The 27,310-nt window shown below is 35.2% G+C and overlaps 3 protein-coding genes across 8 annotated transcripts; 1 reads left to right on the forward strand and 2 right to left on the reverse strand.

The window, feature by feature from the left end:
- Positions 1–65: 65 nt before the first annotated feature.
- Positions 66–15,464, reverse strand: LOC123875967. Of its 2 annotated transcripts, XM_045922106.1 has the most exons (4): positions 15,460–15,464; positions 12,450–12,451; positions 786–1,364; positions 66–689 (listed from the first exon to the last, which is right to left on the reverse strand). In XM_045922106.1, the coding sequence occupies exons 3-4, from the start codon at positions 1,357–1,359 to the stop codon at positions 217–219; spliced, it is 1,047 nt and encodes a 348-aa protein (XP_045778062.1). In that variant the 5' UTR covers positions 1,360–1,364; positions 12,450–12,451; positions 15,460–15,464; the 3' UTR covers positions 66–216. The 2 variants fall into 2 exon arrangements, with proteins under 2 accessions (XP_045778062.1, XP_045778061.1); XM_045922105.1 differs by lacking the exons at positions 12,450–12,451; positions 15,460–15,464 and adding an exon at positions 2,024–2,149 and having other exon boundaries at positions 66–726; positions 823–1,364.
- Positions 6,034–17,432, reverse strand: LOC123875962 (sorting nexin-2). The gene is made up of 10 exons (XM_045922093.1): positions 17,171–17,432; positions 16,363–16,476; positions 13,699–13,942; positions 13,057–13,242; positions 11,514–11,635; positions 10,793–10,999; positions 10,458–10,574; positions 9,901–10,020; positions 8,800–8,952; positions 6,034–8,144 (listed from the first exon to the last, which is right to left on the reverse strand). Exons 1-10 carry the CDS (start codon positions 17,258–17,260, stop codon positions 8,094–8,096), a joined length of 1,404 nt encoding a protein of 467 aa, XP_045778049.1. The 5' UTR covers positions 17,261–17,432; the 3' UTR covers positions 6,034–8,093.
- A 748-nt stretch (positions 17,433–18,180) lies between these two features.
- Positions 18,181–26,562, forward strand: LOC123875965 (protein PRRC1-like). Of its 5 annotated transcripts, XM_045922101.1 has the most exons (10): positions 18,286–18,384; positions 18,463–18,632; positions 19,161–19,261; positions 19,390–19,508; positions 21,436–21,582; positions 22,395–22,497; positions 24,195–24,365; positions 24,861–25,050; positions 25,838–26,008; positions 26,532–26,562. In XM_045922101.1, exons 2-9 carry the CDS (start codon positions 18,471–18,473, stop codon positions 25,973–25,975), a joined length of 1,131 nt encoding a protein of 376 aa, XP_045778057.1. In that variant the 5' UTR covers positions 18,286–18,384; positions 18,463–18,470; the 3' UTR covers positions 25,976–26,008; positions 26,532–26,562. The 5 variants fall into 5 exon arrangements, with proteins under 5 accessions (XP_045778054.1, XP_045778056.1, XP_045778057.1 ...); XM_045922098.1 differs by lacking the exons at positions 18,286–18,384; positions 26,532–26,562 and adding an exon at positions 18,181–18,279 and having other exon boundaries at positions 25,838–26,347; XM_045922100.1 differs by lacking the exon at positions 26,532–26,562 and having other exon boundaries at positions 18,241–18,334; positions 25,838–26,348.
- The last annotated feature ends 748 nt before the right edge of the window (positions 26,563–27,310 follow it).

Consider the following 27,310-nt stretch of genomic DNA (forward strand, 5'->3'; position numbering starts at 1 on the left):
AAAGACATGAAACTTCTTGGATTTCAATAACTAATTTAAAAGAAATGAAAAAAACACACCACATATTCATTTAAAAAAGTTGATAACATTTTATTAGAAAACATGACAATTTTAAATAATTTTAACAAAATATCTCAATTTACATTTGGAATTAATAAATTATAAATTATTATAAATCTATAAACTGAAAAGTTCCTGTAATAGTACTCATGTTGTTTAATGATAGTGGGCAATATGGTATGGGAAGTTTCTGAAGCTAGAACTGGGTTGTTGCACACCTTCTCTGGTGATCAACCCAATTGGATTCACAAACCTCACTTGGCTCTCGTCACTTGTTTGAACATTGTGTGGCACTTCACTGCCTACACTGAGCTGTGAATGTACCCTTGGTACAATATTGCTTATTTCAACATCAATAACTTTTTTATTACCATTGTTACGGTTACTATTAACTTCAACTAGATCATTAAAAGTATCACTACCTTCAGTTTCATTTGGTGGTTCTAATTCAGGATGGTTCCCTGGTTGAGGAGCATCAATGGCTGTGTTTCTATCTTCAGGTTTGCTGCTATTGCCTGCAGATAAACGCGATCTGTTTGAAATACTGCCAGTATCAACAACAGTTTTGTTATCTTGTTGCAAAGGATTTAAAGTTTTATTGCCCAGCCATGGACGAAACACATTTTCAATAATATCATTGATTTTGTCATGGATTTCTTTTTTGATTTGGGTAACATTATTGATTTTGTCATGGATTTCATTTTTGATTTGGGTAATATTATTGTTAATATTATTGATTTTGTCATGAATTTCTTTTTGGATTTGGGTAATATTAATTTTAGGATTGTAATCAGATGCAGTGTCGTTGCCCTTAGTGTTATTAGAAAGGGCACTATTGTTTTGAGGATAGTCAGCATAGCCTGGTAGTTCACGTTTTTTTCTGTTGCCTTGTTGTGGTGATTCAGCGGCAGTCTCATTTGCACTGTCTTCATCAACTGGGACTCTTTCGGATGTTACATAAATGCCATCTCCTGAATCTTTATAATGGCTTAGTTTGCTATGAATTTTCTTCTGGATTGCATTTCTTATACGGTGGAGAGCAATAATTAAATCTTCAAGACTGATACTTTCACTAATATCCTCTTCATCATTATATTCCGCGATGTAATCTGATTCATCTGAACTTTCGAGTTCTGATAGTAATAGTTCACCTTTAGCATCTTCAACTGGACTATATCCTTGTCCAGAACCTTGGATTGACGCCGATGGTTCAAGCGTTTCGCTGGTTGTCGAAATTCGTCCTGGACGCGGTATTGCGCATACCATGGTCAGAAACGCAAGTGCCAAGAAAAACTTCATTTTACCTGAAATAAAGATGAACTTAAAATTAAATCAAATTCAATATCACCGAAGCTGAAGAAGTATTTCAATAATCGCTTTTTAACCCCCGACCCAAAAAGGGGTGTTATAAGTTTGACGTGTGTAGGTATCTGTGTATCTGTCTGGCATCGTAGCTCCTAAATGAACCGATTTTAATTTAGTTTTTTTTGTTTGAAAGATGGCTTGATCGAGAATGTTCTTAAATATAATCCAAGAAAATCGGTTCAGCTGTTTGAAAGTTTCTAGTTACTGTAACCTTCACTTGTCAGGGGTGTTATAAATTTTTAATTTACACTTGTTACAACTACAGCGATCTTTCTACTTCCGTGGGATTTTCGTTTCCGGAAAAAAAATAAGCTGAGATCACTTTAATTCCTGCTTCGATGTTATGTCCGACGGTTAAAGTATTGGTTTCGAAAATTAGCGCGAATAAACAGATAGACAAAAATAACAAAAACTGATGTTTTCGTTTTCAAAAAAATGCTAATTAAATAAGACAAATTAAAATAGGTAAGTTAACTGTAAAAGCTTTGAAAAAGGCAGGTTATTTGAAATCACCAACACACTTCAATTTTATTGCACTTCTATTTAATTATTTAAATAATCAAAACATATTAGGATTGAACAAAAATTTCTTAGTTACCGGCGGATTCAACAGTCCTTTGTGCTTTGCCTTGCTGCGCTGCCTTCTATGTCAATGCTAATTGATAACTGTTAATGCTAATATATAGGTTTTTATCAATATTCCTGTATCGTCTATGATAACAGCATCTTATCAATCTATGGTGATTTACCCACGTACATTCTCATTACTCATAAGAATCGCTTTAAAGTAGTGATTGCAACCACTTGAAGTGACTTGGAAATCACATCTGGTTAATCATCTTATATATAAATAATGTTTGAATGTCTGTTCGTTACCTATGAGTTTGTACCCTATTGAATAGAAATTTTGTACAATTGTTCTTGGCACTTGCGTGAAAGTTTCTGACATAGTAGGTACCACCAAGTTGCAATTAATTTTCCTTCTCATTATTAGATAGGTAGGTATTTACTATTTACCTTATACCTAGCTAATTAATCGAAACAATATGTTTCTGAATCGCCCACTTCAGTTGATGTGGACGATTATGGTACCGATAGGAAAGGGAAAATATAACTAAAACCCACTCTTGGTACTTGATAGATAAAGAAAGTGCGTGTAGAATAACGTTGAACCTATATTATACCCAACCACCAATTTTTGAAATGCATTTTAAACTTACTTCGGAATATTGTACCAATTCTGATTTTTGATGTAATTTCCTTTCATTTAGCAAACTTTTATATTACAGTAGTAGTTATATTTACCACTTAGGTACACACACTTATTCAATATTTTATCAGTACCTATAGAATCTTTTTTTTAGGGGTCCGTAGCCAAATGGCAAAAAACGGAACCCTTATTTAAATAAAATAAAGTGCTTTCGAATTGTCAAGTGAATCTACCATTGCTGGTACGGATTCTGTACTACAGAATGCCCTCCTAACGACTAGAACCAGGAAGAAACGAAACTCTAATTCATGTTAAAGTTGTTTAAACTTTTGAAGTTTCTTGCTGGTTTTAAATAAAACAACCGAATTCTTTCAAGTAATAATAATTTTTAATGGGAATAAAGTACAATTTCTATAATTCGAAACCAACATTATTTAGAATTATCTCTCCATCTCTCCTGTTACATTAAAATTACCACTATATATATTTGGCAATATAAAAATAATGAATACATTAGACTCGAGATTTTCAATCGTACTAACTACCTAATGTGTAAGTATAAATTATTTTACATTTTAAGGTTTATGCGACGGGTCTGCCCGCGAAATTCAAATTTAAATACGACAACGTAGGCTTATGGCACTCTAATTGTGCCAATGGCAGTATCATCCTCACAGGTTTATATAAAAATCTTTACTTGAAAGAAATTAGTTCTAGTATCGACTATAACTCACAAATTAGTCGATGCTAGAGCTAATTTCTTAAACTGGACCCTTTCAAGTAAAGATTTTTATATAAACCTGTGAGGATGATACTGCCATTGGCGCAATTAAAATGCCATAAGCCTACGTTGTCGTATTAGTTTACAAATTGCGAAAAACCAAATTAAATTTGAATTTCGCGGGCAGGCCCGTCTCCTGCCCCTTAACCAGAGTGCTGTATTCTTAGTTACTGAGCAAAGCATTCAAATTATAGTAAGTATATAGCGCATTGAGTAGTCTCCATCACATCTTTTATAACAAAATTCCTCAGCTAATTTTGGACTTGCCTTTACACAGGTTCAAAAAATCTATTAAAAATATGCTCCTGAGAAAAGCATATTATACTATCGAAGATTATGTAAATGATAAAAAAGCGTGGATCTGACCTGCAATTCGCTCCAGCAATGCGCAGGACTTTAATTGCTTTTATACATGGCATAACATTGTATATCAAATCTTTGAAAAGAGCAACCGCCGAGTTTCTTGCTGGTTCTTCTCGGTAGGAAAGGCATTCCGAACCAGTGGTAGATGCTTTTGACGATTCAAAAGAACTTGTAAAAGTCTAATTGAATAAAAATATTTTGAATTTGAATTTGAATTCTCCTGCAGTTTAGTGGAGCGGTGCGAGAGGGTGACAGTTGTCACAAGTATGTAGGTCACAAATCACAGCTCTCAAGTCAGGTCATCACCACCCTCCCGCTGGAACCTACTCAGTTATGCGTCACGACTGTGATAATAATAAATTATGTTTCGATTCATAAATGTTTATGGTCAATTGTTGCCCAGTTAAATAGTAAAAAATTGCCCGTTTGGAATGTTCTTAGGTATGCACAGATCACAGAGAAATGCGATAACGATCTAAAGACGGCGTTCATGTTTCCTGCCGCGTATAACTTAGACCTTCAAGGCAAGAGTGAAAAGGCGTCTGCTAGGTAAGCGCGCTCCAACTTAGACCTCATCATTGCTTTTTAAGCATTAGAAAAAATTAAGCATAAAAAAGTATTTAAACACCGTGAACAGCTGTGCATCGCTTACGCATTTCTAGGCGAAGTGGTTTGTTTACCATTTACGAAAGCCATTGAAAAACAGGTACCCTAATCTTTCACTACTATAACATGAAACATAACATTTTCAAAGCCAAAATTAAACTTTATTTTGGGCTGTTTTCTACTTGGCATTTTTACTATTTTGAAATCAAGATCAATGATATTTTGATACATTCATAAATAATATTATTACAATGATATTTTCTCTATTCAATACTCTGGCTAAATCTTATTTTAGCTTATCTACATTGGAATACATCTCCTAACACATAATCATAATTAATACGTAATTTTACAACAAACAAATATAAAAATATAGATGATTATAACAAAAAAAGAATGATTACTCTTACTTGGTTACACAGTCAAATAGCCGTTTCAATCTGTCATAAAAATTATAAGCCAAAACTGTTGTATGATGATTCTAGGCAGCTATTTGACCGATCGTGCGTATTGGCCGTAAAGGTAAGGAGGTGCGTATGACTGCGAAAAGCAACGGGCGATTGTTCTAAAAAAAAACAATCGATTGTTAAATTTTTCGATTGTTGAGTACGAAATACAAATGGGGAGCACACGGTCTAGAACAAATAAATTGAAACCTAAACCAAATGTGCATTGTATTCGATTTTCGATTCATTTGTCCCATGCGCTATTCAACAATTGAATAATGGAAAATAATCGATTGATATATTCGATTGTAATCAAATAATAACAAACAATCGAATAGTTCGATTGTTATACGAAATAATCCTCATCGCTATTGAAGCACCACTAGCGTGGCGGAACAGCCACTCCCGCTGTGCAACTTCGCTTCGTAGCAGATAAATCAGCCACTGCGCAGGTTCAAGGTCAGAACTATTTTTACCTAACGCATATATAAATACTAAAAATACTTTTATATTACGATTAGCAAAAAAATGTTTACATTCCGTTACCCTTATCGTTTGGTCTTATGCTAATGTAAAATTCAAGTATACACATTCATACGTGTACAACATTTACAATACATTCGCTTACAAACGTGCCGCAAAGCCAACCGCACCGCATTTTAGTACTCAAAGCACGATTTGCGTCCGCAACATCGACAAGATTCTAACTATAAATATATTATTCTTACTGTGTTTTAACTCCCAAAGGCACCATTCTCGTTATAAAAAAAAAACTTTCACTATGGGACCAACCTTCAAAAATAGTGAAAAAAATCAAGTGTTTCATATAAAAATGTGATCATCACTCGACAAGTATTTGGACCTGAAGTTTTTCTTTCTCAATTTAAGATTTGGTCCTATATCTAAGACCTGTTGAATTAAAACCACCTGTCCTACAGGTACCATACACAGACAGATACTCTAAAATGACAGGTCTAAATATACTGCTATCTCTTTCATAATGCTCCCTACAGACAAGGATAGCATTAGATTTAGACCTGTTAATTAATTTGGAGATTGTGTATAAGAGAATTAGCCACAGAGCCACAGTATTTTAAGGTCGCTGACATCTCATTTCAGTACTAAAAAATGCGTTGCGGCGCGTACGGTACGCGTGCAGTGAGCCATGAGCACATTACGTAAATATACATACGTCTAACATAATATTATACTTATACATAATATAACAAATGTTTAATAATCATATAGGGACAATGAAAAAAAAGTATTGGACAAAAAAATGAATCAGACTTGTTAAAACAAATAGATTACTCTATTATTTATTGAAGACACAGCCTATAGATACATTTTTATATTACGAAAAGACGCACACTGCTTCAATATGTAGGTAAGTAGCCCCTCAAATCTTGTGATTATAACGTTGCTCTAGTAACAATTGTAGTGATTGGCCGAATTTACACTATTCTGGCTGCAGCAGTGCATTGTAGCCAATAATGTGAGAGTGTAAGCTAATCAGAGGTGGTCTCGATAGTCGCACAGTTGCTGTCAAACTACGGCGATATGCACATTACAGCACGTACCGTAATCAACCCACAAATGGGTTACGAATTTTTCAGTATGTCAAAACATACTGAAAAATTCGTTAGCCTCTGCGTATCTATTGACGTGATAATAGCTTGAGCTGGTCCGAATTAACTTTTTTGTCTATGATAATAAAGCTAAAAACGATGTCGCTCGAATTACTTTCATATTAAGTATCATAATCAAATAATTTAAGTTTGTGTGCGTCTTTCTTGTGGTATTTTTTTCTGGTTAAGTTTTACATGAGTTTTGATACCATATTATTATCATCTCTTATTTACAAATCATCCTTAGAGATCATTTTCAAATACAAATGCATACGAAGTCCCAAATAATCATAGCTGAAGGTGAGAAACTAAACATTTTAGCAAAAATAATATATTAATTATTATCTTATCTTAATGGCTAGCATACACCAACACGGACCGCATCGCAATAGCCCAATAAATAAATGAATGAATATTTAACTCTGGGATATAGAATGGTACAAACGAAATAATAGATAAAACACCAGCCGTCTTGTCGAAAGGACAGTATTCAGTATTTAGCCCGTTTTTTAATAAGCAGAACACTATCAAGTAGGTATTAAAAAATATTAAAATAAACATTTTTTTATTGAAGGACATAACTTTATTGTATATTGTCTGTGAACAGAGTTATGCCCGTCCATAGACAGATACTTACAAGATCTAAATATAAAAATTTTGCAAATAAGTAGTTGGAAACGATAAAACCCGCATTTCAATTGGTCAAGCTAGAAGCGAGAAAATCGAGGGCAAAAGGTCAAATTGAGCTGTTTTTTTTTATGAAAAAAAAAAAAAATGCAATGTATTGCGATGCGACCCGCCTATTATTATGCGCTACCGATAAATCTTAACGTATAGATTAAAAACGACTGCAACAAATGAATGCGTCAATCCATTTACTAGCGTCATAATTATACCCATTCAAGGCAGATTAAGGTTTCATTTTGGCATTCAAAACTAAATTCCTAGTGAAAGCTCAGTAAAATCAAAATCTGTAGTACAGATTCACGACTTTAAAACAAGGAGATTAAGGTCAATTTTACTGTGACTAGTAGTGATAGTATTAAAATCACTGAAATGGACAATACAAGTACACTAGAGATATTGTTCCTTACGAAATTGCGGTATTTTTTGTACCGATTCAAGCCCAACAAGCGTACCGGGAATTAAAAAAAGCCCCTTTGTATCAAATTGTCTTCGTATTGACACTATGTAGACGTAATATGTATGTCTCATCACTAAAATTTAATTCCGAGTAAGCTCACTGCTGCTATCAGCACTAAAATCTTTCAAACACTCTGGTCGGCAATCACAAGTCCAGTGTGTAAGAGATCAGTGATTATCTTATTCTCTCTTCATTAGTTTCGAAATTATAACTACAGAAGGTGAAACCATCAAAGTTTCCAAAGGTGTAAGAAAGGATATCTTTTTCATGTGAATCTTGAAATTTATTGAACTCTGGTTATAATTTTATTCATCCCTTTGGATTTATTAATTTTATATAATTATTTTTATCTAATTTCTATTCATTATGCCTAATACTTCAATCTACCTTCAAGGGTGCAGGGTAAAATGACGCTTAACAGTAGATGCTAAGGTGTGTTTTGGCGTAGTAGTGTTTAGAGGCAGGCCCGCGGTCGGCGTGGGCGCCGCACTCATTTGATCGCGCGAGGCTCCGGCAGGAAGGCGTCCCAGTATCGAATCGCCTACAAACAATTTAAGATTTCGGTGAAGAAGTTTACAAATAAACAAAAATCGGTATGGTAAAAAGATAACTTTTAGAATAGTAATCCATACTTTCATACTAATATTATAAATGCGAAAGTGTGTCTGTCTGCTAGCTTTTCACGGCTCATCTGCTAAACCGATTTTGACGTTTGGTACAGATAGCTTGCATCCCGGGAAAGGATATAGGCTACTTCTTAGGAATCAAAGAGTTCCCACGGGATTTTCAAGAACCTAAATCCTTGCGATGTCGCGGCGCGCAAGCATCGTGTAGCAGAAAAAAATTAATTGAATCTCAAATTCACAAAACTGTCTCAATTTATCCAATATTAAAATTTCAAATGAAGAGCTAAAAGACAAAAGAAAACAAAGGACAATTAAATAAGAAAACGGTTCTATGAATTACAATAATTTCATTTTCTCAATACTTAGGTTGAAATGTAATAGATTTCAACCTCCCTATCATAGAGTGCACTTTGACTTTGCTTAGACTTAAGTTTCAGTTAAAACGAGACAGATTTATGCCAGTGGTATAGCACTGTCTCGTTTTAAAAGTGCCTTAAGTCTGAGTAAAGTCAAAATGCGCTTTATGGATCTTAGCCTTAGAGGATTGTAGGTAATGTAGTTATAACATACCTGCGCTTGGTGCTTCATATGCTCCTCGAGGTAGCGCAGCAAGGTGGCTCGCAACTCGCTCAGCCTCACTTCCTCCCACCTCTCTAACTCCTTCTTGATGACTCGAGAGATCGAGTCAAACTCTTGTTGGCCGCGTTCTACTTTTGCCTCCCACTGAAACAGAAGCATAGTATTACATCATAAAAGTACGTATACAAGCTGCGCACTTTACAACCCTAACCATCAGCCATATATTGCTGAATTGCTATTTCTGAATTGTCATCTATACTAATAAATAAAATTGGAGTGTCTGTCTGTAATTTCGAAATAACTACCTCATATTAAGCTCATATGGTTATTTGAACGATACCAACACTGAATCACACGTTTTTAAAATTTTTGTCTGTCTGTCTGTCTGTTTGAAAAGGCTAATCTTCGGAACGGCTGAACCGATTTTGACGGGGTTTTCACAGATAAGTAGAGGATTGACCAGGGAGTAACATAGGCTACTTTTTTAACCGACTTTCAAAAAGGGAGTTGTGTTTTTCTACCTATGTACACCGAAATCTCCGAGATTTCTGAACCGATTTGCGTAATTTTTGTTTTAATCGATAGAGGAACTTGGCGACATTGTTTCATAAAAAATTTGGAGTCCAACTCCTCAATCTTGATGCTGCAGGGGATCTGACCAATCCACGCGGGCGAAGCTGCGGGCATCAGCTAGTCAATAATAAATCCTATAAAATAGATAGGTACATTCAACTAAATCGACCAGTTTTAATTCTTTAGTCAATTAGCTGCCCAGCTATGGCTTCTGCCTGCTTTCAGCAAAAAACTTAGAACAAAAACTCCACCGAAAACCCTTCACTAGGGTTCCACATGTATTATCTATGAAGTAGTGAATAAAGTATGCACTTGTAATAACTTTCTAGTCCACTTTTATTTCATTTTCTCTTATTGTTACAACTTTCTGGTACAAATAAAATAAAAAAATAATAAAAAAAAGTGAGTGAGTATCAAAATTGTTGTTTTTTTTTTTTTAACCAGGCTCCCCCGCCTAACAGTACGCTAGCATGACGCTATGCAGTGCGTTTGTAAGTAGAACGTACAAAGTATCTCTACCTCAATAATTTCAGTGGAGGCTTGAGCAATCTTCTCTGGACGGTTGGCGAGGTCGGCTTTGGCTTTGTTCTCTCTCCGCTTCGTCAGCTGCATTTGTGCGTGTTGCCAGTTCTGGAATACCTGCAAACATTTTTTTAAATTTTTTACTATCCAGTTACAAAAAAAAAAATACCTTACAATCTAGTTAATAATAATAATTTATAGCTTACAATCGTTGGTTCCAGCTTAAACCACGTGGTTTAATATGCTGGAGTCCTATCCTGACCCATACCTACGTAATTATACTGAATTTACATATTTCTAAATACTAGTACATAATTTTAAATACTTTACATACTATACCAACCCACCATACAACAGAAACTCCTTCAGAGTTTTTTTGGTTTTTTTTCTGTCACATTCTTTTATTTGGTCCACCACACTCACTGGGAACTCAAATTTCGACAACTTAAAATAAGTACAGTACATTACTGTTTTGGTAATTAATTAGTTATACAAAATAATTGTTATACAAAAATCGCAAATCTGATAAAATGGTGGAATATTGGTTAGTTTACCTTAACTCTTTCATGGAAAACATCTTTGATAGCGCCGATAAGCCCAAGGTAGTCTTTGATATGTTCAGTCAGGACGTAAAAGTCGGTGTTGGCTTGTTCATTTCTTAAGTGTTCAATCTGTAAGGAAATACAAATTTTATTTATTTCATTTAGGACAACTAGCATCTCTTGTGTTACGCGGTTCTGAATGCCTCTACTGTGAGCCAAGAAGAAACTCATAACTGAAAACTTCTTGACTCCATACTCATAAGTGAAAAATCGAAATTTTCTTGACGTGTAGGTAAAAACACTATAATAGTAATAAAAACGCGTGCCTGTCTGCCTATCAGTATTACCTTCTCGTGCAGATCGGATAGGTGCGACAGAGCGCGCGACAGCGGCGCGTGCGGGTCGGCCGCAGCCGCCGCGGCGATAGAGCGGGCCGCATCATGCGCGCGCGTTGCGAGCTCGCGCCTTTCCGTCGCTAACGCCTCGCAAGCCCCGCATAAGCGACGAAGACCATTTTCTAGTGACTCTATGCGCGCACAGCGTTCTTCAAACCACTGAAAATTTCATTTAATCTAAAAATTGTGTAACTACTAAAATGTGTCAAATTAATTCGTTGATGTCCTTTGATATCCTTCTAGATAAAACCATCAATTTCTTAAGATTTTCTATGTTTAACTGACTTCAAAAAAGGAGGAGCGTCTCCATTTGTCAGAAACTTTTTTTATTATGTAGAATTATATATATACATACTAACAATATACTGACTGCATAATAATGAGCGTAGGGAGGGGCGTATTCGTGAAGGTATTTAGGTTATATGTGATAGGAAACACGACGCTGGACGGGCATTCTCCACCGTAGCGGTTTGTATCAGAAACGTTGAACAAAAACATTATGTGCAAGTAAATTGGACGTCGAGCGCATAAGGGTACCAATGTTTATAGTTTCTCGCTGTTCTGTGGTCTATTGGTGAAGAAAAGACAAGGTTGTGAAGTTCCTGAGCATAATTTCCGAAATATATTCAATACAATACCGATAAGGCGCCATTGCGTCAAAGTTGTAACTTACTGGGTCTGATTCATCCATTCTATATGTGATTTTGTTGACAGTTTCTCCCACTTTGTTGAATAAACGCAACATTCCCGCACCACTTAATGCCGAGGTACTTGTCGCTTTTGGTAATTCAGTATCTGTAATTGAATAAGCATAATAAAGAAGGGTTCTATTTAAGAGGTTTTACATCCTAATATCAAAATTACAGAACTGACAGGGATTAAACCTGCACCTTGACCTTAGGTACGAAGGTAGTGGACAGTGGGTGGATGGAAAAGGCAGAGGACTGTGTGTGGTGGCGCGCTCTTGGGAAGGCCTATGTCCAGCAGTGGACGCAAACAGGCTGATTGATTGATACTGCATCCCTCTTGCTATCGCGACGTGGAGTGCCTTTAGTCCGTAGCCCAACAAAATATTTAACCTGTATTTTTTAACAACCTATTGTCCCTAGTGGACGTATTTAAGAATTTTCTTGAAGTGTAGGTAAAATACTGATAAAATTATAAAATAATGCTATACTGTGTATAACCTGGGGAAGTTAGACACAGCTGCTATTTAAGTACATAATATTATTGTACAATATGTATGAAAAGAATGTAAGTAATACAAATTTTTATATACATTATGAACAGGAAAAACAAAGAATAAAATGCAAGAAACGGTTGCATAATTAATTACTTGTACATAGATTTATAAAAATATTTTGCTTAAAACTGTTTTTTTTTTAAAACACTAGCAATATTTTTCTTTGATTAAAACAAAAAAATATTGATTATAGATATAGCACATAACTGAATATGCAAATGAGTATGCAGCAAATTTTTTTTTATTTTTTTTATTTAATAGGAAGCCAACGGTATACAAAGAAAAGTAATTATGACGACTTATATAAACTTAGGACTATCAATGTATACTCACTTACAGGCTAACTCAACATACTTAATCTACAACTTCTAAATAGTAAAACTTAACCTAGGACATTCTTTGCATAAAATCTATAATAATTAAATTAACTACTCAAAAAGCCAAAGTACAATAATTCTTAAAACTAACAATAAAAACTAACAATAAACAATTGATCCTTTTTACGCTATTTCTCACCAGATTCTAAAAAATCTCTGAAATCTGGGTTATACACAACCACAGGAACCTATAGAACCTTCAGATAAGCATTATGCTGTTAGTTTTATTAATTTGGTAGACAGAAATGATTTAATTTCATGCTGAATGGCCTCAAAGACTTTAGCGTTTAGGATATTCAGCAAAGTTTATTCAGCAAATTGATAGATAATTTAACTTAGTAGGTATCCAGCTTATTATATTCTTTTAAAATTTATAACGTAGGTATTTTTTCATATTCTTTAGGTTAGGTATTACTATATACTTACTGTACGACTTATGTTTATGTTAAACTACTGGGTACTGTGACTACCCATAAGTGGAGTTGCATAAGAGCCATAGAATGTAAGGAATAACATGTATAATTTAAATATGTAACTCTGTGGGCGGTTCTAAAGCAAATAAAAAAAAAATTGGTGTTTTTCATGCTATTTCTCACCAGATTCTAAAAATTCTCTGAAATCCGGGTCGATACACAACACAGGGTGTTGAGCGACGCGGTTGAGGAATCGCTCGAGCGCCGCGCGGCGACGTTCTACAAACAGCGACTGGACACTTGCGGACGAGTTAGTGCCATTTGCACTTTCCGTAGAGGGTGTTGAAGTCATTTTTAACTTAGTTGTTCCTGGAAAAGTTATAACTCGTAAATTATGAGAACTCACTCGCCATATTTGTACGATTTTAGTCCTTAATTTAAGGAATCGTACTTTTGAGTTCACAGTTCACACATAGAGTAAATAGGGCGAGTGAGTTCTCAAAAATATATACTAGGTTTAACTGAGACGATACGTGTGTTAAACCCTGAACAAAAAAACTAGATAGATTTCAAAACCTCAGTTACACAATTTTACACTATTGTAAAATCGTCATTTAATCATAGGAAATTGATAGAACTACAATTTTTATCATATTGAACATCGTCAAAAAGATGAGTTGATTCACTTCGTAATACCGAAATAAATCAATAAATCACCCACTGCGCAGGTTCAAGATCATAGTTATTTTTCAACTACTCCACCTTCCCTAATATCCTTCAACTATTCAACTTTCGTGATACGTACTGTAGTTAATATTCACTTACCAACAATACTTTTTTCGGGCGCAGGGGGAATAATTCTGCCCGATCGCAGATATTTTTCAGTTAACTTTTCATGAAGACCTAGGAAATCGGAGAAACGTCTAAGTACGGCAAAGTCGTGCCTACTGAATATAGGCATGTTGGTTTTAGTTATCACCCTATATGCGACGTATGAACTCATGCCCTCTCCGATCTTTTGTGGCTCGGTGACGGTTATGATTATGTTGTTCGCGCGCTCAGTGGCTATCTGTAATAAATAATGATAAGACAGGTTTTACGGGATATACGTTTCATACGCATTGCGGCGAAGTCAAAGGGACAAGAAGCGTCAAATTCACTGAGGCAAAGGTTGAAATCCATAGAGCGCACTTTGACTTTGCTTAGACTTAAGTTTCAGTAAAACGAGACAGATTTATGGCAGCGGTATAACGTTGTCTCGTTTTAACTGTGTCTTAAGTTTAGCAAAGTGCGCTCTATAGAGCCTCAAGGCGGACTTTAGAATCGAGCATCTGTGGCGTCAGTGACGCAGCGATATGGCATCAAAGTTTTTCACAACTCAGCTGTTAAGCTGATTTTGACGAAATTTGGGACAGAGTTAGCTTGCAACCCTGGAAAGGACATAAGAATTCCCAGAATTTTTTTTAAAAACCTAAACCTTACACGGAGTCGCGGATATGATCTTGTATTTCAAAATTTTGTAGTGCAGTAGAATTCTGCTCTCGGTTTTTTGGGGGTATGTATCTATTAGTTTATAAACCCATACCTCTAATGGGTTTCTATTGAGCCTATGCTCAATAGAACTAGAATACCAATATACCAGAATATATAGAATATATAGAACTAGCAGAATTCTAAATTGCTTAACGGATGTCTTTTCTGGTAAGATGATAATAGTAGCCAAAGCAAAGCAAGTAGCCTTTCATAGACCTTATCACATAAACACATCGGCGATATTAGGTAATTACATTGAGCATATTCACGCGATGCTCACATACGTATATCCTAGCAATTGAGTCAACAATACTTTTTAATACAATACAGTTGATAATATGAGTATTAATTATATGTTTATCGCAAATGCTCTGCATGTGTTCAATGCGTCTTTGTGTGGATGACTCCCACGGCAGCATTGCTACGTCACCGCGCATATGTTGATGGTACTATGTTAGAAATCTTCCCACAAGTTCCAACAACATCTGTACAAAGTATCAACTCAATCAGATGAATGGTATATGGTATATGGAATATGAAACAAGTAAGTGAATATGTAGACAGTTATAATCACAAAAGTTTGTACGTATGTATGGATGTTTGTTACTTTTTCACACATAAACTACTGAACAGATTGGGCTGAAGTTGGGAATGGAGATAGATTATACCCTGGATTAACACATAGGCTATGTTTTACCCCGAAACATTAAGGAGTTTCCACAGGATTAAAAAAACTTATCCACATGAACGAAGTTGCGGGCATCAGCTAGTATTGTCTAAAGTAAAGTGATAATATCACTGTCACAGACATAATGTAAGAATTGCTATTGTGTGTTAATATTACCACTCCAATATGAATAGAATAAACAAAAACTGTCATCAGCTCCACACATTGTTCAAACTGTGACTAACTTATTGTGTTTACAAAACTTTATGCAGACAAATTTTTCGAGAATGTATAACAATGTGCTTATAGCACAAGGAAAAAATTAATGATCCAATATAGAAAACTACAATAATTCTATCAAACATATCTCATTTATCTAAATATACAAGTGAAAATTAAAAATTTATAACACCCCTGACAAGTGAAGGTTATAGTAACTAGAAAAGAGCTGATACCTTTCAAACAGCTGAACCGATTTTCTTGGATTATAGCTAAGAACACTCTCGATCAAATCGCCTTTCAAACAAAAAACTAAAATAAAATCGGTTCATTAGTTTAGGAGCTACGATGCCACAGACAGATACACAGATACACACGTCAAACTTATAACACTTCCTCTTTTTGGGTGGGGGGTTAATAAAAGTTAAAGGTGACTGACTATGAACACACAGCTCAAAGAACTAGATGGATTGGGCTGGAAGGCATGTAGATAGCTATTACTATGTCGTCATCCACTAAGAAAGGATTTTTGAAAATTCAACCACTAAGGGGGTAAAATAGGGGTTTGAAAAATTTGGGTAGTCCACACAGACGAAGTAATGGTCATAAGCTAGTATAAAAATAATAATGAAATATCAACAAAACATTCTGTTAAAAAAAGAAGCCTATAAAGTGAATAAAAACATGATATTGAATCATAATAATAAATAGAAATATAGAGTGAGACATAATGTTGTTTATCATTTTAATCTATTAATTACTGTGTTTGTGAAGAAAATAAATTAATTGTTGTTATATTCCTTTTGTAATAATGTAAGTATGTATGTAATATGTATGTAAGTATGTATGTAATTCCTAATGTAAGGTCAAAATCCTAAAAAAACCTACCCTTCCTCCCTCCCTGTTGCAGTGGTGAGTGTTGTGGTGTTATAAGTGGGAGATTCGGGGTTTGAGTCCCATCAGAATTTGGATATCCAGGGCCGTAAAAAAAAAGAATTTGGAAATTTATTATTACTTAATTCTTTGGTCTGGTCTGGTGGGAGAAAATTAAAAAAGATACTTTAATTTACCTCTTCCATTATTGGACTGCCGATAGTAGCTGGGGAAGATATAGATATGTCTCCCATATTGGACTTTTCCATATCTTCTTGTCCACCATTCACTTCAGGATCAAGGCTGACTTCCTACAACAACACAATATACTAGTTGAATATCCTGTATTACCTTTTCTATAGTTAAATTGACTATAACAGCACTCTGTTTATCCTGACAATTGAGATTAATTTATGTTTTGTGTACCAATTAGCTTCAGTGTTAGTGTATTGTACTCACTGACTGGTCTCATACATACATTTGCAATAGTCCTAGAGGCAAAAATTTTTTAGTTACTAAGTTTCTTGCATTTGAATTATAACTTCATCTACTACTAAATGCTGAAAAATACTTAAAATTCAAATTTATTCTACATCTGAAATGAAACTGACCATATGTTTGGCTTGGTTTGGGAAATCTTATAAGCTAAAGCAAGTGTAAGAATGTTTTATCAAGTGCATTGAACTGAACATCAATATGATAATACAGGTGCAGTGAAATTAAAAAAAAAGCCAAGGTAACTAGACAAACAGGTTTCAATAACTCGCAAGAATCAGAGATAAACAAAATACGTGTGTGTTGTGTATGTTAATCAAATTATCGGATAATTATTAGTACTTATTGGTATCATTTTCACCACGAATTCAATGCTTTATCAAGGACGTGTACGATTGATTAAAACGGCGTTTTGTTTTATAGAAAGGGGCGTCGCTTTAGGGTCGTTGACGCCCCTGATCGTTGCCGGATGAGTGCAAGCGTAATTAAAAAATTAAAATTCTAAGATACCTGGACCGCTGAAGCGAAGAGATCTTCCTCCTCCCTGCCTTCATTGTTGATCTCTACGGTGCTGAACGGTGCATCGACCTCCTCCGACATTGTATATTGTGTTATTTGAGTTTCTACAGCAAGCAGTTAAAAGTATTAATGCCACTTTCCTGAAAACAGCGAGCTATCTTTACCGAAATGATTTACGATGATGACAAATGACATTTCATTTCATTAGCATTTCAATTTTCAACACAAATGACAGATCAAGAAAGATGGACAAATTCGTTCGACGTACGTTCGACGGTTCGACGCTTCATTCAGTGTTTTCACTCACGATTTTCATTTTACCCTAGTTTCTGTACGAATTCATACCCTACTTTATTTGATTTAGGGTGCACAATTATTATTATTATTATGTTAAAGAACATCATTTCACGTTTTCGATATCATTTAATGACCCTAAATTTTTAGTCTAGCCATGAAGAAAATGTTTGGTCATAATTTTCTTTGATTTTTAAATCATAATACTTGCAAACTTTCAGATCCATACGAAAAATCAATAATTGATAACTAAGCAACTAAAATTAGTAATTGAACCTTGTTAATATGCTAATATTTCTCCACGATGCAGGATGAAAACTTTTTCTAGTATGTACCTAGTTACTTTTCAGCCTTTTTGAATTTTCGCCTTTGTTAAGTCTAAAAATACAAAGTATACTTTGGGGAAAGTATAAAACCGGACTAACATCTAAAATTTCAATGTCATCCTTGTAAACATTAAAAGAGAGCCTCAAGCCGTTTCACCCTAAATTATGGCGAAATCTCTAGAAGTGGAAACACTAGCTTCATTATACGCAGATGCGCAGAGTTTATTCCAATAAATTTTGAAAAACAATCTTTGGTGATTTACAATAATATTATTACAACTTTGGTAGTAAAGAAGAAAAATAGGTTATTGTCTTAATTAAAACAGTTTTATTTTTTTCTATTTTAATTAATATATAATTTTTACCGAACAATTCTTGTACACGTAAACAGCTGTCAGCTGTCAAGATTTGATATTTTCATTTTGTCAATACCTAACTGTCACAACAAATATTTGTTGATTTATTTTTCAATATTTTCTGGTAATTTTCCCTTTGAATTCATTGAATTTTGTATTACTGTCTAGTTTATAAATAGGTAATATATAGAAAGAATAGTAGAATTGGATATACTAATTCCTAGCTAAAGTGTGGTAAAATTTAAAATATGTTTTAGGTTCAAGAAATTAAGAATCTATTTTAGTGATTAAAGAAAGTGTTTTTTAGGTCTAATAATGAACAACGATAGGAAGAGTAAGATACCAGCGGCCCCTACGTTTGCAACCAGTGGGAACCTATTGTCGAATGTCGCGCCGCCCACAGAGTTACCAAATTTTGTATCATCAACTCCAGCGGTTCCAACACCAAATCCACCGGTTTCCAAAATAGCAGAAGTTGTAAGTAGAAAAATAATAACTGTTTAAAGCTGAGTACCCACTTAGAAGTGTATGTAGCTACTTAATATAATTATCATATCAAGCAAAAACATTATAAAACTTCCGACTTAAGATAAGCAAAGCTCATATATAATTGTATTTTAAAAAATTGTATGCTTTCGTGTAACACATAGGTGGATATACAGTGATAATGGATCAGGTGTTTTCACTAGTAGATTGTAACAGTATCAAAAATATTACATGCTTCACTACTTGAGTACCTGGCTGTAGATCTAGAAATTAGAATTAACATAGGACTGGCAAAGCTACACTGCTGACTAATTTTGTCTTTGGATACATGGGGTGTATGGGAACTGACAGTAATAGATTTCATAAACTGCTGCTTCATAAACTCTTTTCAGATCAACATGCTTCTGTATAGCTGTATTTCTATATTATTTTGTTTGTGACACTATTATTGAATAATTTTTGGGTGTTTTTGTTCATACAATTTTAGTTAATAGGTATTTAGATATTTTTTTTTCTAAGGTACAAGCACAAGCGATACCACCATCACAACTTCCACCAACAAGCCAAAATGTTGGCCCAAAGCCAGACCAACCTTCACCAGAGAGCCCTGAGAAATTTAGGTAAGTAACCTTTTTGTATTTAAAAACATAGCAACCTCTTTTTTAAGTTAGTATTTGTATACAATCATACAATGATCAAATATTATGGAATGCATGAAGTTAAAAGTTGTATGAACCTCTTATTGCAGCCCGGCTATACCACTATGCAAAGGAGAACCAACATTGCCTATAAGGTCGCCAGACGATTCTTTGACCACCCTATCTCCTGAATCACTGCCCGATTCTACACCAGAAATGGAGAAGATTGGTATTTAATAGCACAATTTATGTGACTCACTTTTGCTTTTAGTTTTGTCAATTTTGTTTGTTTTCTTATTTTAATAATTTTCAATTATATATTTTGGTAATTTATTAGCAAAAACTGCATTTAATGCAAGCAAATCCATGTACCGCAAAATCTACTATGTAATTTTTTAGTATTTTCATTTCTAATGTTATTTTTTTGGGGTTTAAAAGGTGTGTGTGTATGCAAAAACCTGTTCTTTAGCACATGTGCTAATTCAAGAGATAACCTTTTTAGCTATGAGACTTTTATATAAAAGTAAAGCCGTTTTTTTTTTCAAAAAAATCAGATGTAGTAGTCTTCTGGAAACGTGATTTTCCACATCGCGGAATTTTCATGCGCAGCGACGGTATAAATAAAATCACTGACTTTTCCTTGATGAATCTCAATTTTTTCCAATCTGCAAACACTTTTGTTAAAAATTAAAATTAAATTTCGATACAAATAACAGCAATTGCAATGCCATTCCAATTTCTTGAACAATCCAACTATTATAGATATAGACATAAATCTCTTTGCATGATTACTAATAAAGTAATAACTAAATTAAAATGACAGATCCAAATATATTGCCATCCCTTTCATAATAATCTCAGATGAAAGGAATGGCACTAGATTTAGAACTATCTATTTAGTTTAAAAAATGTGTACAACAGAATTAGCCTCACTATAATATTAACATCCAGAAATCTGGCTGCACATTTGATACTTTTGCATTACTTGATGTTGTGTGGACTTGAATGCAACTAAAAATGCTCTTCTCCCTCGTTGTTTGCACTTTGCATTGTGCAATCGATCTTGTCTACTATCTAGTCAGGCTAGCATCTGATTTCCCAAGGGAAATCATACAACAGTAACTTGTGCCGCTTAGTTGCTTGAGCAACATTAGCTTCATCAATCAATATAAACTCATTGCTAAGTCGAGGCTTAGGCCTTAGTCGACTATGTTTTGTACTCATTCAACATAGCGAGTGAGTACCTACATAAAGATCTCAAACAAAACAGTAAAATAGACAAGTACAAAATTGACAAATCCATGAAAAAAAAAATTAGGGTAGTTTTTTCTGTATTTAATCTTCATGTAACTAAGTCAATTTTTTTAACTATATACTTTGTAATTTAACTAACGCACAATTAAATGTATAAAAAGAGTGAATACTTAATAGGGTATTAGCTGAATATAAATAGGCACGCAATGTATTGTTAATGCTGTGTGTATCTCAATCATCATCATCATCAGCCTGTGGATGTCCACTGTTGGACATAGGCCTTCCCCATAGAGCGCCACCACACCCGGTCCTCAGCCTTCCTCATCCAGCCACTTCCGGCCGCCAGCCGCTTTATATCGGCGTGTATCCCAAACAAAGAGAAAAAAATGATGGGAAACTCAAGCAAGAGGCACTTGAGGTGTGGTTTGCTACCACACCTCAAGTGCCTCTCAAGGAAACCCGAGCTCGCGCTGGCAGGGTCGCCATATAGTGTGCCCGCGAGGGGGAAGGGGATCCAAATGATACACACGTCCTTCCTTAAGTGAAGTCTGTTTATTACTATAACTCGTGCGCATTAACATGGCACCTGGCTCGAAAACAACCCTCCTCCCACTTCCAAGCTCGATGTCCCGCTCTCGCCGAGCCGCCGCGCCGTGCGAGACCAGTAGCGGCACGGCGAGAGCGCGGCATCGCGCGGGGAAGTGGGAGGAGGGATTGTGTTCGAGCCAGGTGCCATGTTAATGCGCACGGGTAATACTAACTCTTTGCTACCACACCTCACACTTCCTTGACGCTTGGCCCTGTGAGCCTTTGTAAAAGATGGACGGCCACTCTCACTTTGCCTGCAATATTTCCGAACTGTGTGATTGCTAACCTGTGCTCCTACTATGATACTTCTACAGGTGACATAATGCCAGGCAGTGGTATATTCACATGGATGAAGGGAGCTGTCTCTACGGGAGGGATTTTACAAAAAGTGGCCGAAAAAGCCAAGAGCTCTGTCGATTCAATGATAACCACTCTCGATCCACAAATGAAGGAGTATCTAAGTATGTCTTTAAATATTTTTTTAATTAAATGCTCCTCGCCAGTATTTAGATTTTAACTGGACCTCTAGTGTGAATTTGTACATGTTGTTTGATTGATGTTTTAATACATGTTGCCTTTGAAAAAACTGCTAACATTCTTATCAACTCTGAGCAGAATCAGTTCCGAATAACATGATACCCGGCTGAATTTGTTGTGGGCACTAATCAGACTCGGGCGCGTTCGGAACCCTCGTAGCTTTAGCTTTAAGTTTACATAATCAATCATCTTACAAATCTAACAATTCTGACCATCACAAGGTGTACAGTACCTACTTTGAATAAATGATTTTGAGTTGGAGTTTGAGTTAAAAGGTTTTTAAAAAAATCCATGGGAATATTCGATTTTGTGGGATAAAAAGTAGATAGTCTATTTCTGTCAGGATCCAAGCTATCTCTGTATCAAATTTTGTCAAAATCGATCAAACGGACGGGCTGTAAAAATGTAACAGACAAACAGACACACTTTCGCATTCATAATATTAGTATGGATATGGATTTCGATGGCTTCCGAATTGCGAGATACTATGATCTACCTATCCAGCCTAATAATATGTCACTCTAACTTTTCTAATAGGTACTATTTCCGTGCAAAAAATTACTTCTTTCCCCTAAATGTATTACTGTGGTTTTTCCGTTTACCTATCCATCTCTGCTGACAATACCTATATCTGATAAATATATAGAAAGATTGTCTTACATTACTATTATTTTTAGTAGGTAATATAAAAATATACATAATGTTTCCAAAATGCGTGATTCATATGGTATTTCAGGGAGTGGTGGCGACATCCTAGTAGTCGTGGCTTCAGACAAAGAAACAAAAGTATCACCAGTCCGAGAGGCTTTCCAAACAGTTTTCGGAAAAGCTACTGTAATGTAAGTAAAAAAACTAAAGGTCAGCGCATACAGACAGAGTGGAGCAGAGCTGAGCGAGTCTTTTTGATAACAACTTATACTTAGCCTTTAATATATTTATTTACAGATTTAATAAAAAGTCAATATATTACACCACACTTTGCAGCCCAATAAAAGCTTTTTTTTTTTCAAATAAAGAATATTAACCATTCTAATCATAACTAATACTCCCCTCTCTCCTCCCATTAAACGTAAAGCTTGTGCCAGGAGTGGGTACGACAATAGTGCAACGGATGGGGTTTGAACCGCCGACCTTTCGGAACACAGTCCGCTTCTTAACCCCTGAGCTATCGAGATTGGTGTTTGCAATTTGCAGCGCTAATAGACTCGTCTGTGCCATTGCTGACAAAATCATTGGTCTTAAAAGATTAATTGATTTTCCGGGATAAAAACTAGCCTATGTGTTAATCCATCCATATGTGTTATGTAGGGTGTTACAGATCTCCATTCCCAGCCAAATCCGTCCAGTAGTTTTTGCTTGAATGAGTAACGAACGTCCATACATACATACGTACAAACTTTCGCGTTTCTAATATTAGTAGGATACATTTATTATTTTATTTAGTGTACTTATTTTTAGTTAAAAGAACCTTTAATTAGAAATGTACCTTTATATTCGTTTAAAATTGATACAAAAGATAATATGGTGATTTAGAGATCAGTGTTTTATCTGCGATCATTCTAATAATAATAATAAATAGGCTTTATTGCTTTCTTATTGCTAGTTACATAAACATGTGTTATAAGTACATTAAATCTATAGAAATAAAAAACTAACAATTAACAATAGGCCGCAAACTCAGCATGGCCGAGCATTGATGGCAATTATGCTCAGCGGTGGTTTTCAGTTTGCTCCAAAAAAAAATATTGATTAATAAAAAAAATAAAAAAAAATAGATTAATAAAATAAAAAACAGGTAGGTAGGATTCTCAGCTCACTGTAGCGTATTCGCTCGAACCAGTGGGTCAGTCTCAATATTGCTTCCCATGAAATTATCCCAATAGTGTCATCCACGTATAGTGTGAAATCGCTCTTATGCCAAAGCAAATAGCAGTTAGTTTGAGTTGTTATTAAGAAAGACGCCAGGCTTCAATTCCACTCTGCCAATGTGTGTTGCATCTTAAACATATTATAATATACTCATCATAAATAGTTGAGTTTATTGAAATATGATATTGTGACATGATTAAACAATGATTATGAAGTCTATCAGTACATAAGTGTTGTTGTAAAGATACGAAATGCTTATCATATGTAGTATTATCAGGTATAAATTATAAAATGTGTAACTTTTTTAACAACATATTCGTGTTAGAAACTTCGATGGGTTTTGGAGATAAGATATTTAGTTTAGCTATTGTTTATAACATGTTACCTGCAGTAAAATGCACATAAAATGACCCTAAAGCCCTTTTTTGTTTTATTATTTATATAAAAATACGCCTATAATTTTTTTTAAAGTCAAATTTACTTTTTACAAAACCGACTAAGTTTTAAAAGGCATCACATTTTTTTAAAATAAAAATTTTGCAAGGAATCTGGTATAAGTCGTATGATCGAAGTAAATTTAGCTTTGTTAAAATACAAGTCAGATTCTTTGTTAACACTGCAATCATGTGCACTGCACCTGTGTGTGTCACGCTTATGTTTTTCTTAGCGGTTACCCAGCTCAAAGTGACGTCACAGCTGAGCAGCCCGTTAGTTACGCGGCAGCATACGCCGCGGCGAAGCAACGCATCGCCTACATTCGCTCCGTGCATAGCGAACTGACGAACAACGTACCCGTACTCGCTATAGAAGGCTTTATACAGGAAACAGTCACTGACAGGTAGGTAGCATTATTTTTTCTCCTTTACAGCGATGACTGGATAGGCGTCTGAGTTAGACCTTACGTTTCCTACGTGCCTCGGAGAGCACGTTAAGTCGTTGATTCCGGCTATTATCACTAACATTTAATAACAACCGTAAAATCTAAGAAACGTATGCGAAAGAATCTGGGAGTCTACTGCATTATTACCAAAAAAACTTCTAACTTGTTAGTAATCTGAATATGATGCAGAGAAAGACACCTAAAAGAGTGGTGTTGCATTAGCAATATTCAAAAACGAAAGTAAATAAATAAACATTGGCGCAACGGCGGTACCTCTGTTGCTGCAAATGTTCATGGGCGGCGGTAATCACTTAACACCAGGTGACCCGTATGCTCGTTTGCTCGCTCGTTTACTTAAAAAAAAAAAAACAGTTCATTTTTACCCAAAAAAAAAACCGCAGCTCAGCAAACTAGAAATTAATGTGACCTTTAAAATGTTCCTGATTTTTTCAGATGGTACGACCTAGCACTTCTAGTATTATCGCAGCCATCCCTCGGTATCGAGCTGCAAGTACAGTCACAAGCGACGCCAGTGCCGGCGGCCGCTGTGGCGGCGGCGCGGGCGGGAACTAAGGACGACTACGTGCATGCGCAGACCGGCTTCAGTGTCACCATCGGATCCATTATGGGGACCAACTTACAGGTGACCTATGACCTATCTATATACACATGACTAGTACTTCTCGTATTGTAATTTGTACGTAGCAGTCGCTTGGTATCGAACTGCAAGTACAACCCCGAGCGACACCGATGCCGGCAGCTGTGATGGTGGCGCAGGCGGGAACTAAGGACGACTGTACGCATGCGCAGACCGGCTTCAGGGTCACCATCGGATTCATTATGGGGACTAACTTACAGGTGACCTATGGCCTGTCTATATACACACGTCTCGTACTACTCGTATTGTAATTCGTACGTAGCAGTTGCTTGGTATCGAGCTGCAAGTAGAGTTACAAGCGACGCCAGTGCCGGCGCAGGCGGGAACTAAGGACGACTTCCGGCATGCGCAGACTGGCTTCAGCGTCACAAGATTTTCTATTCTCATAAGACTATTAATTCTTTTTGTATATTATGCACTCAAGAGCTACTCTTTTTCTAGCCAGCTCTTCTCAGTAGAACCTTCTTCCCAAACCGGTAGTGGAGTCTCGACATAATATCATAAGTGTAAACCGTTTTAAGTAATTAAATAATATTAAATATCACTTGCTTTGTCGGTGAAGGAAAACATCTCCATAGTGAGAGTTCTCCATAGTGTTCTCAAAGGTGTGTGAAGACTGTCAATCCGCACTTGGCCAGTGTGGCAGACTATGGGGAAACCCTTTTCACTCTGAGAGGAGACCCGTGCTCTGTAGTGAGCCGGCGATGGGTTGATCAAGCTGATGATAATGAAAGTGACAATTTGTCTTACGTTAAATAAAATTCTTTTTCAGGTACCACACACACAATGGCAAGAGGCGTCAACGGGAGTGTCTAGGAGAGAAATACTACTTTTGGCGGCAAAATCAATCGCGGGCTCTTACAAGAAGTTATTAGCAGTATCCGCTGCAGAGGAATATATAGACGAATAAATTTTATCATGAAATATTATTATAATGAATTATGTAAGTTTTGACTCTACTGGTACCCTACTACTGGTGATTAATGATGAGATCAGTCTTTATTGAAAATTTTACGTTTTTAAACTTATACCTAAGTACTATTTACATCCTTTTTATTTTAATTTTAAAATAAACGTACATTTCGAAAATAACACGTTCCGGTGCATCAAAAAATTCTTAAATTGTGTACTTAGATAACTAAATAATGACAGACTCTTCTATGTTTCACGGTCATGGATTTAAATTAGGTACTCTTTGAGAGTATTTCTGCTGTTGTCATTAAAGTCAAAGTCAAAGTCATTTATTCTAATTTCGTACAATTTTACACTTTTTGATTGTCACATTGTAATTAATTACGTAAATAGGTTTAAAGTACACATTATTTGAATATTATTTTTTGTGGTAGGTTTTTTAGTTTATTCGAATTAGCTGTAGTAAATTGAGAAAATATAAATAAGTACCTACACAAAAATTATATTTTTGTTGGAAAAACTGTTTTCTTTATGGTGTGTTCTTATTGTTACAGATTAGCACAAAATTTATGAAGAATCTACTTAAGAGGAAAACCTATGCGAATGACATTGACGATTTCCCCTTCAAACTAGCAATTTTGACATGTCATGACCCTCTATTGACAATTAATCAAGCAGACATTTCAATCTGCGAAATTTACGCGGACTTTTAGTATTTTGACGTAGGAGGGTAAAAGATCCAGTAAATGAACGAATAAGGACTACCCTGACTTTGACCTAAAATTAAGATTTATGAGAATCGTTCTATATATAATTTTTATATTTTTTTTTATCTGTGTCTATACACAGTAGGTATACACTCTTAAATTATTTAAATATCAAAAACGCAAAAAAATGCGTGGTATTAATTATTATAAATTATTTTATTTAACAAAAGGATAAATTGCCAGTAAATGAACTGGGAATTTCAGTGAATGAACGAACTCTATCTAGTGCATAAACTCTCGATTCCTATTAATAAATTCTTAAGTATATTTTCGGCTTGGAATTTTAAAAAAAATGTCAGATTTTCAGTTTTTGACTTATTGTATATTTTTTTCTACATTTTGCGCGATAAATCAAAAACTATTTTACATAATAATAATAAATAAAACCTGTTTTAGAATGTATAATACAGCCCTTTCATATGATATTATCCCCTTTGGTATAGTTATCTTAGTTTGAAAGTCACCTAAATTTTCTGGAAAACAGTCCAAATGACTACAGAGAAAATGAAACTTAACGCCCTTGTTGCATCCAAGTCGCTGGAAGTGCAACATCAGCTACTGAATGT

Source organism: Maniola jurtina, chromosome 20 (assembly GCF_905333055.1).
Source record: "Maniola jurtina chromosome 20, ilManJurt1.1, whole genome shotgun sequence".
NCBI classification, from domain to species: Eukaryota; Metazoa; Arthropoda; class Insecta; order Lepidoptera; family Nymphalidae; genus Maniola; species Maniola jurtina.

What these genes read in the sequence shown, in the direction of transcription:
- LOC123875965 (XM_045922098.1), top strand. Translation starts at nt 18,471, where the DNA reads ATGAACAACGATAGGAAGAGTAAGATACCAGCGGCCCCTACGTTTGCA. An exon ending in GAGAGCCCTGAGAAATTTAG is followed by an intron (nt 19,262 to 19,389) that starts GTAAGTAACCTT and finishes CTCTTATTGCAG; the next exon opens with CCCGGCTATACCACTATGCA. An exon ending in TTATGGGGACCAACTTACAG is followed by an intron (nt 25,051 to 25,837) that starts GTGACCTATGAC and finishes ATTCTTTTTCAG; the next exon opens with GTACCACACACACAATGGCA.
- LOC123875967 (XM_045922106.1), bottom strand. Translation starts at nt 1,359, where the DNA reads ATGAAGTTTTTCTTGGCACTTGCGTTTCTGACCATGGTATGCGCAATA. An exon ending in TGACAAAATCAATAATATTA is followed by an intron (nt 690 to 785) that starts ACAATAATATTA and finishes TCAATGATATTA; the next exon opens with TTGAAAATGTGTTTCGTCCA.
- LOC123875962 (XM_045922093.1), bottom strand. Translation starts at nt 17,260, where the DNA reads ATGTCGGAGGAGGTCGATGCACCGTTCAGCACCGTAGAGATCAACAAT. An exon ending in GAATGGATGAATCAGACCCA is followed by an intron (nt 11,000 to 11,513) that starts GTAAGTTACAAC and finishes TGAAATTTTCAG; the next exon opens with TGGTTTGAAGAACGCTGTGC. An exon ending in TATCCGATCTGCACGAGAAG is followed by an intron (nt 10,575 to 10,792) that starts GTAATACTGATA and finishes ATTTCCTTACAG; the next exon opens with ATTGAACACTTAAGAAATGA.